This window comes from Osmerus eperlanus, chromosome 2 (genome assembly GCF_963692335.1).
Source record: "Osmerus eperlanus chromosome 2, fOsmEpe2.1, whole genome shotgun sequence".
Taxonomy (NCBI): Eukaryota; Metazoa; Chordata; class Actinopteri; order Osmeriformes; family Osmeridae; genus Osmerus; species Osmerus eperlanus.
The window spans coordinates 5,305,575-5,322,849 of record NC_085019.1 but is presented as its reverse complement, the minus strand read 5'-3'; the positions used below and the strand labels follow the sequence as shown (position 1 = coordinate 5,322,849).

At 47.4% G+C, this 17,275-nt stretch overlaps 1 protein-coding gene and 1 long non-coding RNA gene across 2 annotated transcripts; one reads left to right on the top strand and one right to left on the bottom strand.

Annotated features, from left to right (window-relative positions):
• Positions 1-1,591: 1,591 nt before the first annotated feature.
• LOC134008493 (transcription factor Sox-8-like) lies at positions 1,592-5,670 on the top strand. Its single transcript, XM_062447901.1, has 3 exons — positions 1,592-2,265; positions 2,724-2,956; positions 3,102-5,670. Exons 1-3 carry the CDS (start codon positions 1,850-1,852, stop codon positions 3,866-3,868), a joined length of 1,416 nt encoding a protein of 471 aa, XP_062303885.1. The 5' UTR covers positions 1,592-1,849; the 3' UTR covers positions 3,869-5,670.
• Positions 5,671-16,206: 10,536 nt separating this feature from the next.
• On the bottom strand, positions 16,207-17,057 carry LOC134037576 (uncharacterized). The gene is made up of 3 exons (XR_009932542.1): positions 16,895-17,057; positions 16,576-16,765; positions 16,207-16,262 (listed from the first exon to the last, which is right to left on the bottom strand). It is a non-coding gene; the product is annotated as an uncharacterized LOC134037576 (long non-coding RNA).
• Positions 17,058-17,275: the final 218 nt, after the last annotated feature.

Here is a 17,275-nt window from a genome sequence, read left to right as displayed (position 1 = left end):
GACTGATGTGAAAAAAGTGACTGCGGCGCGCCGACTTGCCTTACGTCTAATTGGTCGACAGCAAGGGGCATGAGATGCCTTCAGTGCGCATGCAGATCGGAGCACAACTCCACATATAGGTCAGACTTTCTGAGTTATCGTACTTGTCAACAATTAAGTATTAGGTAAGACATACGAGATGTATCTTAATAATAATTCTCAATTATTTGGTTAAGAGCTCTTTCGGTTGCGAGCGAATTTAAACTTTTGAAAACATGAGCAAACAGAGCAGCAGTAACTTAACGTTTTTAGGATTCTTCACCATAATATTGAACAAAAACGTACTTTGTTGACAAATAACTACGTGGGTGCTGAATAAAACGTTTTTAATAATACGATACTCGAACGAAATAAACGAATTTTATGCACATCGTCACATTTTCTTTTCTCATAGAGCTCTTACGATTCCCGTATAAAACTTTTTCTCTGTTAATAAATTCTAGGTTATTCCACTTCGTATTTTCCCGGCTTCAAACTTTATTGTTGGTCTGGAATCCCTCGACCTACTTGATTTAAAATCATTCCACTTTACTTGGCCAGATTAAAGAGGAGCATCCTGCCAGCAGTGGCATATTATACAACATATGGGAATTGGTGCAAACTTTGACCTCACTTTGGAAGGAATATACTTTTGTCATGTGACATGCCTACAAAACGTCCCATAAAATAAAATGACATAAAACCGAAAGACCCACCAATATTGGATGCCATATGTCATCAAACCTGACTAACATGACTGTTGCTCACAAAATTGTGCGTTGACCAACAGCATAACCATGGCCTGCACCACGACATAACCACCTCACCAATGTATCAACACTTCGCCATATAGTAATCCTGCTATGCTCTTCGAATAGCCTACACATAAAATATTTGAAAACTTTTTTCAATTATATTATTAGATTAATTTGTGCAGCTAATGGGATAGTATTATATCCCTGTAATCATTGTCTTAAGATATTCGCTGCCACAAGGTAATGGTAACTTGTTTTGATGCTTTGTTATGAACATTATTCCATAACATTTGTGCATCAAATGTTTTGTGCAGGCCTGATAACTTTTTTTAAACATATTTCCAAAGCGTTCCATTGTTGTAAAGGAAGGATTGTCGAAGTAAAACGTAGCCTACGGTTTCTGACACATTAACTATGTTTGATGTCTTATCATTGCCTTTAAAATGCTAGTCTCGCTATTAACGCCAAGACATTCTACAGTGTAAAGCGATGTGACAGTATTTGTATGTCAAATTGGTACTTTCTGCATTTCATTGTGTCAAATAACGACCAAGCGTTGTACATGATAATCAAGTAGGTCTACTGCACACTATTTGATCAACACTATAGCCATGAAACTGTAGACTATATTAAAATAACAGGGGAACTGTTACAGAAATTATTCACCTCCGAGGAAAAAGGCATCAAATGGCCTGTCAATCCAAAAAGTGAAACCAATGAGATTCGACATTGGTGGTGCCGTCGAGCCAATCAGAGAAAGAAGGTGGAGTGAAGGCTTTAAACTTCCAGTAAACTTCTTCTATCACTCAGCGTCTGGACTCACATCGCAGACTTCCATCTCCTGAAATACACTACCCATGACAACATAGAAAAAAGAACGAGGAAAAACAAACAAATCAAATAACAAAAACAACGGACCCCTACTTCATGTTCATGTTGTGAAGGGATTTACCATGGTTCACTGTGCGTAAATGCGCAATTTATTTGGCTGCAAGCGCTTTTATTTGCTTGACTTTTTTCTTAAGTACTTTTGACTTGACATCTTTACAAGGATTTCATCCTCCTAAGATTAATCAATGTTGAAAATGACGGATGAACAAGACAAGTCGATCAGCGACCCGCCGTGCAGTCCAGCCGGCACAACCAGCTCCATGTCCCAGGATGAATCTGACTCGGATGCACCATCCTCGCCGACGGGATCCGACGGGCACGGATCTCTGCTGTCTGGCTTGGGAAAGAAACTGGACGGCGAGGATGATGATCGCTTTCCTGCGTGCATACGAGACGCAGTGTCGCAGGTTCTCAAGGGATACGACTGGTCCCTCGTGCCCATGCCTGTGAGGGGGAACGGATCGCTGAAAAATAAACCTCACGTCAAAAGACCGATGAACGCGTTTATGGTCTGGGCGCAAGCGGCGCGCAGAAAGCTGGCTGACCAATATCCTCATCTCCACAATGCCGAACTCAGCAAAACTTTGGGAAAACTTTGGCGGTATGTATCTATGAATAAAATAAGCTATTATTATTATTCCTCTGACATTAAAAAATTACTTGATTTTGAACTTCATAATTTATCAAGAAACGGACAAAAATGAACAAAATAATACTTTGGCGACCCTGTCACATTTTGATATCTGCATGAATTAAGAATTTAGGGTTTAGTAGGTTTACACAATTTGAAATCACAAAGGAAAATAATAATTGCATGGTATTTTTTTGAATGTCTAAACTGCTGCATAACACAACCAAAAGTCCCAAATCTAATTTAAGCCAAGACCTTTAAAAAAATACAGCATTTTCTGTGTGATGACCTTGAGTCATGTTTTATTTAATTTATATAATTTTTTTTGCTACCATAACTGACATTATCATATCATTTTAGAGCCAGCATATTATTCAAACATATTCAAAATTCTTCATTCATTAATGGTGTGCTAACCGTTTGCATAGGCTGCTCTCGGAGAGTGAGAAGAGGCCGTTTGTGGAGGAGGCAGAGAGGCTCCGTGTGCAGCACAAGAAAGATCACCCGGACTACAAGTACCAGCCACGCCGGAGGAAGAACGTGAAACCGGGACAGAGTGACTCGGACTCTGGAGCCGAGCTGGGCCATCAGATGTACAAGGCTGAGCCAGGGATGGCAGGACTGGCTGGTCTGGACGGACACCGCCACCACGAACACACAGGTGAGAGGAGCACAGCTTCACAGCTCATACAGTATCAGGGAACAGCATCGGGTTATTTTTGCATATGGAATGTGGAAGCTTTGTTACTAGATCTTTTTTTTCTCTCCGAAGCACCCTCTCACCCCCCTCTCCCTGTTCTCTGCAGGCCAGCCTCATGGGCCGCCCACACCCCCGACCACCCCCAAAACAGACTTGCACAACGGGGGCAAGCAGGACCTGAAGCACGAGGGCAGGCGTCTCCTGGACAACGGCCGGCAAAACATCGACTTCAGCAACGTGGACATCTCGGAGCTGAGCACGGACGTCATCAGCAACATGGAGGCCTTCGACGTGCACGAGTTTGACCAGTACCTCCCCCTCAACGGTCACTCCGCCTCCGGCTCCGCCCTGCCCTCAGACCACCACGGCCACGGGCAGAACCCAGGGGCTTCCTACCCGTCTCCGTACGGCCACGCCGGCACCAGCGGGCCGTCCTGGAACCGCAAGGCCGCCGCCGCCATGTCCTCCTCCTCATCGGCCGGCGACGCGGCGCAGCACCGACCTCACATCAAGACGGAGCAGCTGAGCCCCTCCCACTACAGCGAGCACTCCCACGGCTCGCCCTCCCACTCCGACTACGGCGGCTCCTACGGCGGCCAGTCCTGCGTGACCTCGGCCGCCGCCTCCGCCGCCTCCGCCGCCTCCGCCGCCTCCTTCTCCAGCTCCCAGTGTGACTATACAGACCTGCAGAGCTCCAACTATTACAGCCCCTACTCAGGCTACCCCTCCAGCCTCTACCAGTACCCCTACTTCCACTCCTCCAGGCGGCCCTACGGCAGCCCCATCCTCAACAGTCTGTCCATCCCCCCCACCCACAGCCCCTCTGCGCCCAGCTGGGAGCAGCCCGTCTACACCACCCTCTCCAGACCCTAGGGGCCACCCGGACGCACTGACCTGGCTAGCCAGGCAGGTACCCTGGAGTCCAGGGGCCTCCCACTGATGCACTGCTAATGAAGGAAGGATGGAAGGAATGAAGGAGGGAAGGAATGACAGGGAGTGAGGCAGGGAGTGAGGCAGAATGGGGGAACGTTCTAGATGTTTGTTGTAGGTTACCTGTGCCCATTTGAGACACGAGACAAACATTCAAGAAGAAAAAAAGTGCCTGCTGATTTTATACACAGTTTTTAACCTTTCACCCCTCTGAGGACTAACCTTGAATCAGATAGCGATTGCTGTGGACGGGGAACCAAATTCCTCTGTGAGGACATTTTTGAGGACCCCCACCCCCAAAGACTGCTCCTTCCCAGAGTCCCTCAATCCTCCCATCCCCCAAACCCCATCTCTGACAAAGCCCCCTTCCAGTTCAGCACTGCTAGTGAGGATGTGTGCCCGCTTGAGACTAAGCTGGAAGAGGAGAGAGGTTTCAATCCAAATCCATGCCGAGAGCAGGCAGAAGGATTTAGAGATCCATTTATCAATGTGCTTGTGGACCAGAATGGTGTTTTCATTTTAGGAGGTTGAGCTTTATCACCGAATATGCACACATTCAACCCCATGGACCAGTCTTAATTCAATTAGTTTGAATCTTAAATGTTGTTGTTTTATTTGGGGATTCGAAAAGTCTTATATATTTATGTTTATTACATTATTTCTCTTTTTTTGTGTTCTGTTGTTATACACACTTAATGTGGGAGGGGTATAGGGGGTTTATTCCCCTTAATGAAAACCAGTGGATCAAGATACAATTCCTCACACATTCTTTCTTTATTTACTTTTGACGTCATTCCGTAGAAGATCAATACCAGAAATGTCCATTCCAAGAAAGAGGAACGAAAGCGTAGTTTCTGTGGAAGAGCATGTGACCAGACAGGTGTCCGACCGCTAGGCTTGCCCAATTGCGATTAGTCATGATCTTGGGTGAAAGGAAGTGGGGTAAGAGAATACCATGCCCACCGAGTTACATGTCAGCTGGACCTATGCATCGACGCAGACAGGACGATACACAGATGTGTGCGTGTGTGTGCTTGTTTAACATCCGCTGTCCATTTGATTGACCCTTGGGGACCAAACACTCAAGACGGGGTAAGATAGACAGTTACTAGACACAAACAGTAGAGCAAATTACAGTTTGAGGAAGATCTATGCCGTTACCATGATGGACAGATGTGTTACGTGTGTCTGTGTGTGTGTATGGTGTGTGTGTGTGTGTGTGTGTTTGTGTGTGTGTGTGTGTGTGCATGTATGCCTGTGTGTGTGACTATAAATGACAAAAGGTTTTATTTGTGTATATCTTCCTCACAAGCTACAATCAGGTGCCAAGTCACTGTAACCCATGTCTACACTTGCAAAATGTATTTGTGCCTTCTTCTAATGCTCATTTGTTACATTTTACATGTTACGTTTTCAATGGAATCATTAACAAAACATTACGCAGCCTACAATCAGTAACCCACCACATCAAATCAAAGAGATAAAATGTTCATAATCTTCATTGGGTGCCATTTTGTGACCGCCTCGGTTTTCTGTTTCCTGTTTCTCTGTGTGAGCAGAAGTCTCTGCCTCACCACGTCCAGAGAGAGCAGGATTATTTTGAATATTATTACAGTTTACCATTGTCTAGGCTGTATAATATATTGTTGTCCATATTAACTACATCATTTACACATGCACAGCTAACCCATTTGCTGGCCATTTCTGTGGAAAAAATGAAATAAAAGATACTTTTTTTTCTTCAAGTTTTAGTTGTCGTCTTTTATGGAAATTATGTAAATTACGTTCTTATCTTAGTTTTAACTGTTGGAGCGAAAGGAGCTAGCGGAACACTTTTTTTTGTGTGCAAACTTTGAAGGAGTTTGCAACAGATATTGAACAGCTTGGAATACCAAAACCCCTCAATCCTCTGCTACATCTGCATGGTGGGCGGATCCCTCCTAACAAGCCTTCATATTAGACATGACTGTGTTTTGGAATTTAATTTATCCACCGAAAAGATGATTGGACAATCATTTACAGTTCAGCTATGAGGAGGACCAGATGGAGGATGGTCAACTCTGAACGACACCACAGGAGAAAGTTAGCAGGAAATAGTCACGTTCTCTGCTTGAGATTAATGTGGTATGAGGTATGTGCAGTGTTTTTAGGCAAATTGGCTCACAGAAGAATAGAACATGCTGTCACTTTAGTGGATAAGAACTGACAAGACAAAGTGAACAAAAAGTGTTCTCTTGAATGTTTTATAATGTAGTAAACAATATATATAAATATATAAAAACACGAAAACTCTACTTTTAAAAATAAATAAAAGTAGAGATGATTTTCAAAAATATGGAGAAGGAAATAATATTCATACAATCCTTGCAACACATTACTCTGCTCTCAAAGAAGCTGGTCAGATTAAGACACGCACTCACGTCAAATAAAGAGTAGTGTAATGTTACAAGAGCAAAGCGTCAGTCAGAATCCCTAAAAGAGTAGTTCATAGAGTTAATACAGTTAACACTCCACCAGTGAAGTAGAGGAGAAATGGTGGCCAGTACCCTGGTCAGTGGGTAGAATGTTCAAGTTGGCACTGGCATGCATGCCAAGCAGCCGAGCCCAACCGGGCCTGGTAAGGGTGCCAAGTGCCAGCCCGAAGCTGCTGAATTTTAATGATTCATTATGCTGTGGAGGGCCTGCATTGTCTCCTTTTATCCGGAGAGCAAGAAAAGAATTAATTGGACAGAAAATGGAAGGGCAGGGGAACTGACAAGTCATTAAGGAGGCCGCGAACGGACGATTAGATGCACATGGGGGAGGAATTTCCCCCCCCCCCATCTCAACTCGCAGCGCTCGATAATCTTTTATTTGGTTTTTTTTTTTAAATATACGGCCAACGTCAGCACACTGCCACGACCAACAAACAGAAAAACCTAATCGACGCACTCGACGCTGATAATAAAAGAAGAGAATTGCGGGGCAGATGGGGAGTGGGTGGCTCAATAACGACTTGTTGTTCTCCTCCTTCGGAGTCTCTTTTTTTTCCACTATTGTTTGCCAAATAGTTTCAGGAGGAACTCTCAAGAAAGAACAGAAGGGGAGAGAAGTAGGGGAAAAGTGCTCTTCTGGGTGCTTGGGTCCTGTTTTAGACGACCACCACCACGGGGCCTTTCCTTAATACTGTAAATGACCATGACAATGAGGATGAAGTGGAGCGACGTTGCCTGAAGCAGCCAAGATCCCGCAACCCGAGGAGAAAAAGCAAGCTGGTCCCTGTGATTCAACTGAGAACATGAGGCTCTGATCCTAGAGCAAGCGCAGAGTTGATAACATCGAAATTACAAACTGGAGGCCATACTTTACACACATACAAGCACAGAGGCACACGCCCACACAGTATCATTAAGCTTAGCCCCAACAATTGAACATCCAGTTCTAGTCACGTCAGTTTTTTGCGAGGCATGCAAAGTCGAACATTCTTGCTGTCACAGACGTGCTTGATAGAGGGGAGACTTTACTGGCCGATGGAGGGACTTGGCCCAGGGGAGACTAGACGAGTCCAGAGAGCAGTGTCCTCCATCACTCGACCACATCCTATTGTTAGGAGCAGGAGAGCTCCCAGAGTAATAGTCTCATACACTAATGAGTTGGAGTGTCTTGGGGAGCACTTGTTTTGCGGAAACGGGCAGGGGGGGGGGGGGGGGGGTAGAGAGCCTGGGAGCTTAGAGAACTCGGCTGATTTGCAAGGGAAATGAAGTGGATGAAAACGAAAGCGTGGGTATTGGCTGCCAATGAACGGACCCTGCCCGACCCCACTTGATGCAGCAAGTCTCCCCCTGATACAGAGGGGCGTCAGGGCCTCTCCATCCTGTCCAGCTCCAGCACATTGTCCTCCAGGAGCTCATGTTAGCCTTTACGGCCTTCACCACACAAAGGGTCTAAGCTGCTCTGCCTCACACACATTCACTTCCTGAGTGTGTGAGGAGTGTGATGTCATGGCCACAGATGTTGTTGGAAGCGACCTGGACACAGCCACCCAAAGTCAACAACGGCACAGACAGCGTTCCAGTTTAAAAAGTATGCTTGATTGACACTGTCGCAACAGTGAAATCTTGACTCGATAAACTGGGATGTCAGGCCGCAGATTTCATGAAGCACTATCTCATTCTGGTTCCACAGGGTTTAGCAACAGGCCCAAGTAAAGTATCTTGCATGACCCATCCCCTCTACCCAGCCAGACCCCTCCCACTCCCACCACTTCTTGTTTGCTATCTGCCCCTGGCCTCCAAAGCAAACATGTTAAAGTAAACTTTAGTCGTTCCGCCCCCGAGTTAATGACTTCCTGAATAAATCAGCCTCGTACGGCCACCTCTTCCTGTTCATCTTGCTAAATAAAAGAGTGTGTTTTACCATCTCTGTGTCCTGACTTCGCTGGCACAGCCAGGCCAAGGAAAACAGGCTGCCAGACAGAACCAACATTGACTTCCCCAGCTCCTCGAGGACCCTGCCTGGAAGAGAGGTCGTCCCAGTGCCAGCTCACTGGCCCTCAACACAACACTAAATTGGGGCCGTCTCCTCCATGGATGCCAAAGCCTGGGCAATTACCCGGGTCCTGGGTGGACCTTGAGTTTATGTCAACCAAATAGGACATGAAACTGGAAAATAAAGTACACATCCCATCAAACCATGCTGCTGATTGTGTTTACATTCTGCATGTCCTACAGTAACAAAATAAATCTTGTCTTTTCACACCAAGAAGTGTTTATTTGCACAACAAAATAAATGAAACAAGAAATGCAACGTGTCTTAATATATCATCTAGAAATGAAATTGAACCTGACGAAAGCTGAATGACAAATAAACACACCCAAAGCTTCACAGTTGGTGGACAAGGCTGAATTGACAGACAGTTCTTTTTGCACATTTCAAAACACGTTGGTGTGAAAAGGCCTTTTTAAAACAATGAACTCATGGAAATAACTTCCTAAGGGGGTGCATGCAAGTACATTTCAAAACAATACACATACAGTACAGCTCTATATCGAGAGCTGTTGAGAACTTGAGAAGCAAGACATTAAGGTCCTGTTCTTATAAAGCTGCAGTTGTCATTTCTCTTCACTGTCTTTCACCTTCTTACATTCCTTTGTTTGCTTTTCACTTTCTCTTGGCACATTGTGAACCGTGTGACTGCCTCGATGCTGCCTCTCTGCTGCCTCGATGCTGCCTCTCTGCTCAGCAGCTTACAGACTGGTTGATTGGTAACTATGGGGATGTTTTCTCGGTTCTTCTAGTACTCTGTGCTGCAACTGTTGAAAATGGCAATTTATTCCATTTTCTTTATTGATAATCCTTTATCTATCGATAACTCCTTGAACCATAACCCTAACTCTCTCCCAACCGGCTCATTCTAATCAGATTGTGTCCATATGGTTCATCGCACACACATACACGCACACACACACGTTATATAGTACATCGGATGCCATTAGCAGAATGGAATTGTTCATTAACTCACGTACATCTCATTAGGCTGGCTCATTGACATTTAAATAAATAAACATTAACCCGGTCAAATGACTTGAAATTGTCTCCTTATTCTATTAAAGAGGAGCAGACAGTGCCCCGGGACCATCTGAATGGGTAGAACCCTGGCATTGTTCACATCCCTGCACTGCGCGGGGAGAAAGGAGACCTCTGTGTGGGTTATTGGGGCGGTCATTATAGTAAAAAGGTTACGTGAAGGAGGGGGTCTCTCAGTGCAGGCGTGGTCTGATGTGATTACGGCTGAATATGGTGGTTAGCTCACCGTAATATTAACGCGCGCGCACAAACACACTCGCGGAATCACGCTCTCCACACGCGCACACAAAGAAAGACGCCTGCACATGCGTGCCTGCACGCACTCGCACACACACATGCAAACACACACCTTCTGGCGCCCACGCACACTCGGAGCGCCACCAGAATGTTGGGTCCTGCGGGACCCTGGAATGAGGAGTGGGAGGAAGATACTTCAGAAATATACTCCATACAAAGAGCAGTCTAGGTAGATACAAATAGGGAGGCAAAACGACAAAGCGAGAGAGTGAGACAGAGAAAGGGAGAGACAGAAAGAGGCAAAAAGAGAGAGACAGAGAGGGGGGGAGAGAGAGGGGGAATATTAAAAGTAAGGGGACCATGAAAGAGAGCAGCAAATGAAAAAGAAAGGTCAGAACGAGAAAGAAAGAAAGAAAGAAACAGCCTCCCCCTCTTAGCTTGGCACATGGAGCCAGGGACAGCAGGGACTGAGTTTAAAATGTAGCCCTGCCTTGGCACGCAGGCCTGTGTGTGAGCGCGCTCAATAGGGAGCTCCAAATCCTGCCACCCAGCGCAACATGGCAACTGTGACGAAACCTGCAGAGCCATCAGCACTCATGTCTCCCTGGTGAGCCTCGCTCTGCACAAAACCCCTGCGAGCTCCCAGTCTCCTTGCCCACAGCTCCCCATCCACGCTTTACTGCTCCGTCAGCCATAAGGAAGGCATTTGGAAACCATGTCAGAGATGAGCCTCTCCCTGAGGAGGGGTCACCGGAGTGAGCCGAGAGCAGACGGCACACCGCAGCATATTAGGTGACCGTCGCGAGACGTCTCCAGCACGCATATGATCGGCCCCACATGTCCCCCCTGTCCTCACACTTGATATCGTCTGTGGTATGACAAAGAACAGGGACGGAGAGAGGGGAGAGAGAAGGGAAGAAAGAGGGGAGTTTGTTCTGCCGTGTGGTTTTGGCCTGTTCTGTGAGGGGCCTGGAGGAGAGCCAGACCCAGACAGGCCCAGCTTTGATATGGATTGGGTTCATAATGAAAGTGAATCTATTGTCAGTGAATGAAACAATGTGTGGCCTGCAGTGGGAATGTATGTTTTTGCACATGTGTGAGAGGTTTGTGTGTGAACTTGTTAGTGTACGTATATATGAATGGAACTGTATGTGAGAGTGTGTGTGTATGGACATTAAGTGCGTGTGTCGACCATGTGTCAAACTTGACAACAGTTCAGACCACAGGTATGCGCAGAGAGACAAACAGCAAGAAGGCAACTCTAACTGAATCCCCTGGAAGATGAACATTTACATTCAGTCATTTAGCAGACGCTCTTATCCAGAGCGACTTACAGTAAGTACAGGGACATACCCCCTGAGGCAAGTAGGGTGAAGTGCCTTGCCCAGGACACAACGTCATTTGACACAGCCAGGAATCGAACCGGCACCCTTCTGATTAATAGCCCGATTCCCTAACCGCTCAGCCCTCTGACCCCCGTGAGAAGAGATGAGAAGCCAGTCTCTCCCTCTCTCGACCTCCCTCCTCTCTCTAGTCTACCTCTCTCCTCTTTACCTCTCTACCTCTCCCCCCCCTCTACCTCTCCTCTCTACCTCTCTACCTATCACCTTTATTCCCCAGTACCAGTACCATTTACATTTACATTTAGTCATTTAGCCAACACACAGACCCAACACCAAACAAAGTATCTTTTGGTGGAGCAACCTCTGTATGACCTTGCTCTACACCGTCACCCCTCCTCGACCTCCTGATCCCCCCCCCCCCACAGCAGTGCAACCCCCATGGCCTTGGTTACATCCCCCAATGGAGTGGTGAGGTCTGGAGAAGAGAAGCAGTGAAGGGGGGGGGGGGGGCGGCGGTTCGAGGAAGCGTTTGCCTTTTAGTGGTCTAGCGGGGTCCATTACGGTCACGCCGTGGCGAGGATGGCTAACCACAGGGTAGTTCCAGAGGTTGGCTTTTGCAAGTCGCCTCGGCGCCTCTGGCTTTCAGAACAGGCCCTGCCCTCCGCTCTCACAGACAAGGAGCAGGGGGTTGTGGGACAAGAGAGTCAGGGGACTAGTGGACCAGGGGAATAGTGAACCAGGGGCGTAGTGAACCAGGGAACTAGTGGTGTCAAATCGTCCCAGACACTTTAGTGCTCGTTTAATCATGCCTGTCTCAACAGAACCAATAATCTCGTCCTAATTCTGAACCCTCCCACCTGACAGAATGATGCAAACACAAAAATATAGCTCTGCTCGACAGGTGAAGTGACTAGTGACAGAGGTCATAGGGTCATAAGGTCAAAGGGAACGTATGGACAGTGGAGGGGAAACATTGATCACAACCCGCCAATCACACACTCAAGACAAGAGATCATGCGGAGTCTGAAGTTTTCTCCTCTTCTCTCACAGTGAAGAAAATGTTTAGCTTGGTGGGACTCCACCATTTTCTCCGAATATAGTCATGATATTTTACTGAAACATGGCAATGTTTGACAGTTGTGTGTTTTTCGGAAAACCCAGGAGTACGGCTTACGTTTAAGCGTGTGTGAGAGGTTGTAGCGAAAGCAGCCCAAACAAACTAGCTGGTCAGAATCCAGCTTGTTTGAATCACTTGTTAAGGCCCTCACCAGTTGTGTACTCATCTCAAACTGGATTGTGTTACACAACATGCTGGCCCTTCACGCGTGGTCAAACGGAACACGCTGACTTTTCCATGTCAAAGCCGCTCACATTTTCAAGATGAAAGAACTCTCGACGTCTCAGTTCTTCATCCAACAGTCAGAGGCCAGGGAGCAGGGAGGATATTAAGCAACGACCCAACTCCTACTCCTCCAATTGTCCACTTTCAACCAATCGCGTTGTCCGCAGTAAAAAACAATGTGGGGACAGAGGGAGACGGTTCTCCGTTTTCATACGGAGAGAGCCGTGATGTCACATTCTGTGATGTCACTCCAACCGGGAGTTTTAATGGGCTCTGATATGAATTGTTGTGGAGCAAAACGGGGGGAGAGAGAGCGAGGTAGAGAGAGGCCGAGAGGGAGAAAGAGAGACAGAGGAAGACAGAGAAACAGATGGAAAGAAAGAGAGAAACAGGAGAGAAACAGAGAGAGAGAGAGAAACAGAGAGAAAGAGATGAGGTACTTTAGTCCCGTAAGCTCTCTCTGTTCAACAGGGCCACCAGTTGGCTCTGACTGACAGGCTGCCCCTGGTACTGCCGGACTGTTCCAATGCATCTATGAATGAAGAGGATGCAGAGGACGAGAGAGAGAGAGAGAGACAGAGAGAGAGAGAGAGAGAGAGAGAGAGAGAGAGAGAGAGAGAGAGAGAGAGAGAGAGAGAGAGAGAGAGAGAGAGAGAGAGAGAGAGAGAGAGAGAGAGAGAGAGAGAGACATATGCACAGAGCACAGAGCGAGGTGGAAAAGTTTGAAAGAAAATGTTGAGAGATGTTAGAGGTAAAGAAAGTGGATAGTGGCACAGATAAAATGTAATATAGTATTTGTTTCCAGACTAGGATATATATCCCCATTCTTCACTGTTTATCTTCGCCCTAATTTGATTTGGATCCCTTTTCATTCAGCTATACAAGCTATCATTATCTCCATCTTTTTGGTTTGAACCTGCAGATGCCAAAGTGGGTGGATGAATAAACACACACACACACACAAACACACACACACACACACACTGGCCAGGTAACATTTCACTTCCTGGCAGAGTGTCCTGCAGTTGGGTGGGGCTGCGGGGATTATATGATTGAATGTGAAAAGAGATCTGCTTCTGGGGTGGGTGGCTTTTTAATAAAACAGACCTTTCACTGCTCTGGCGTGTGATATCCCTGAGAAGAGGAGCTTGCGCTCCTGCAGGACAACAAGAGACGGCCGTACAAGTCCTGCTGGGGGGGGGCGTATAAGGCCTGGAGGGGAAGGGGGTACGAGGCCAGCTGATGGGATGTTAGTCTCGTGGATGTGAATGTAGCCTAATTCAGGTCAGTTCATCCGAGATCGTTAAGGAGCAGGTCTATAACGCTGAGTGAGAAAGTAATGATGTTGTGTTGGCTCCCTGGTACGCTGACTCTTTGGTCCCATGACCCTTTGGGACCCGAACCCTCTCTGGTACTCCAAGCCCCCTGGGTCCCTGACGCTCCCTGGTCCTCTCGGACTCCTCGGTCCTCTGGCTCTCTGGATGAATCAGAGCCCCTGGCACCTGCAGCCGGCGTGGGCCCCAGCGGTGCATACAGGATATTTGCGGTGTGCTGGGATGCCAGAACATGGGGGACACAGAGCAAGCAGCCTGACTGTGGAGCAGCCTGTTATGTCTGCCAGGCCTGTGGAAGAACCCTGGGGAGAGAGACTGCTTTGGATATGGTCACGGTACTATTAGACAACCCTGGCTAGAAAACATCCAGAATGGAGTGTCTGGTTTCAGGGCAACGGCTGGCGATCACTGACTAAACAAAGGATCGCCCAATGAGAATTGAAGCAGAAGCTGGTGGCTCTGTTTCCTTTCTTCCTAGCAACCGTTGCCCAAGACAGGCCTTTTCCTGGTTATTCCTATTGGTTTCCTGGTCACTTCCTTTCTTCCTCTGTCTTGTCTTCCCTCTTACCTTTCTCTCTCTCTCTCTCTCTCTCTCTCTCTCTCTCTCTCTCTCTCTCTCTCTCTCTCTCTCTCTCTCTCTCTCTCTCTCTCTCTCTCTCTCTCTCTCTCTCTTTCTCTCTCTCTCCGTCCCTTCTCTCCCTCGCTTTCTCCTTTCAGCTTTGTGTGTGTGTACAATGTGTGTGTGTGTGTATCCGTGCCTGTGCGCGTGCTTGCATGCATGCATGCGCATGGACAGGACAGGCCTACAGGACTCCCAACCAGGAGAGAGTGAGGGCAGCACATGTGCAGATCTCTCGTGTGGTTTGCCGTGTTTAGTCTTGCTTCGTCAGCACTTCTTGAACCCGGTCCAGAAAAGCTTTTAATCTCCCATAATTCCAGTCCCTAACCCCCCTTTACCCCCACCTCCCCAACCTCCTCTCCAGTGTTCGAGCTCCAGGACTTTCCCCTCTGCCACCAGCAACACCACACACAAAAACAATGTCATCCAAATCAAGCTGGGATAGATATGGATCTTCTGAAAGGTGGATAAGGGAGTTGTCTCTCCCAGCCCGAGTCTGAGCCTGGCTGTTGGAGTCCGGGAGGGAGGGTGTAGTCTGGATGATGGAGTCTTGGAAAGAGGGTCTGGGAGTACTGGAGGATTTCCCCTCCTGTCCAATTATCACACGGCAGGTTAGAACACCTCTGGCGGAATTATTCGGAGGCAATTATTCCGTACCATGATCACACCTCTCACTTCTTTTTTCTGCTCCCCCTTTCTCTGTCTCCCTTCCTCTCTGTCTCTCTCTCTCTGTTTTTGTCTTTTTCTGCTCTCTTTTCCCACTTCTCTTCATCGGCCCTCCCCGTTCACCCTGCCACACCTCCTTCTCGTTTTCTCTCCCTCTCCCTCTTTCTCTCTCTTGCGTCTTTCTCCCTCACTTTCTTTCTCTGTCCCATCTTTCCTTCTCTCTCTTTCTCTCTCACCTCTTTCTCTCTCCCACTTTCTCAGTGACCTGCCGTCCAGCTGATTTGACTAGAAAAACAAGTGAAGATGTGCCAGAAAAGCTTCAGGGGGTTTCCCCCGGGCTTGTGGGCCAGGTCTGTGGCGCCTCTGTCTAAACACACAACTCACATTCATACTTCTAGCAACATCTGATAGCATGTGAGATGAACCAAAGAAATTGATAAATCTCGCATACTTCCACAAATCCAGTAAACTGAAGATCAAGGCTGGTTTCTATAGTTGGAAATGTCATTACAGGGCCCTCTTCTTTGGCCCCGTGGACAGTTTTTGTGAGTATGTGTGCCGGTTCTTCCCCAGCGCGGCACGGCAGAGCGTGCATCCTCCGCTAAGCAAACACAGCCCCGTCTGACAGGAGACAACTGCCTGGCAGGGTGATCACTTTGGCTTTCTCTGCCCTCGCAGCTGTCTGGTCAGTCAGGTCTTCACCCCCTCCTTCTCCATCCATAACAACAGCTGAGCCCCCACCCCACCCCCTGCCTACACTGGTGACAACAACCCCCACAACCCCAACCTCTCCAGCTCCACCAGTGCAGCCCTTATCCACACACGCAAGCACACAAACCCCACCCTTACCCCTTTCCCTCCGCACCCTCTTTTATGGTCCAAGCCCTAGTGCAACCATACACACACAGGTACAAACGAACATAGCAAACACAAAAACTCTGACACATACACCCAATCCCCCAACCCAGCCCCTGTCCCCTTCTTCGACAGAAGCTTGGCCTAACCCGCAGTATAGGGGAGAGCAGCAGTGAACCCTCACAGAGCCGCCCCCCCCCCCCTCCTCCATCTACACCAAAACCACACGCCAATCTGATACCGTTACCCACCAAAGGAAACCCCCCTAACCCCCCCCCCCCAAAGAGACACACTCACCTAGTCCCCGGGCAGCAGAATTCCCCCCGGTGTTCTGTCTCTGTTACACACACCTTACAAATGATCCCTCACTTCCTCCCTGAGATTAACCAAGGAAGAAGGAGAGGGAGGGGAAAAGGAGGGTGAAAGAAAGATATACTCAATGTTTGCTAAACATTATTCCTCCTCTCCCTATGACTATCATTGTTATCATTACAATTTCATTGCAGCTTTCGCAATATTTACAAATGCATTTCATGCCAAGAAAAACCTTTTTCTGAACTGGACTGACTGAATAATGGTGGGGGAGAGAGAGAGGGACAGAGAAAGGGAGAGGCAGAGAGAACGGAGGGAGAGCGGGGAGGGGGGGGGGGGGGTTAGGCCGATTCTAACGGATGAAATGATCATCTTACAAGTGAAAGTGGGAATTCCTTGTGTCGTCTTCTCCGTCCCGCGGAAGACAGATGTTCCACAGGTGGAAGAGGAGAACTCCCAGTGGAACGTGTTCCACGTTCCACCTGCTCTCCCCCTGCCCACGGAAACCAGCCCAACACCCGTTTGACGACACGTGTACTAGGTCCTCTACTTTGACTCTCCGCCTGTCTTGATCAAAAAGCAAATGTTTGAACATTTCACTTTTCTCTTAATGATAGGAAGATGACCATGCTAAGGTATACATGGTGGTGACCTATGTTATTGCGTCACTTATCCAGTATCCACTTTCTCCCTCACTTGCACACTCCGAAGTTGTGTCCTCCGATTCACCTTTCAGAAACATGCTTTTGCAATCTGTGCCACAGAAAACGTGCAGTTCAATGATACGGGCGATCAAAGTTTATACTAAAGAGTGAGTTTATTCACTTAAACTTAGTTATGCACGAGGTTCCATTTGGTGAAGGTCTACTACATGGAACTCTTGAATCAAATGGCAAACGGAATGCAATAACTAATGTAAACACATGGGGGTGCTAAAATTCTTTAGTTTTTCAAAAAGATCTGTTTTGGGGACTTGTTGCTCCATCTAGTGTATGGGAAAGAATACTGCACATTTCTGATTGACAGATTCTGTGTGCTCAGTAATCAACTGCCTAGTAAATACAAAATGTAAATTTG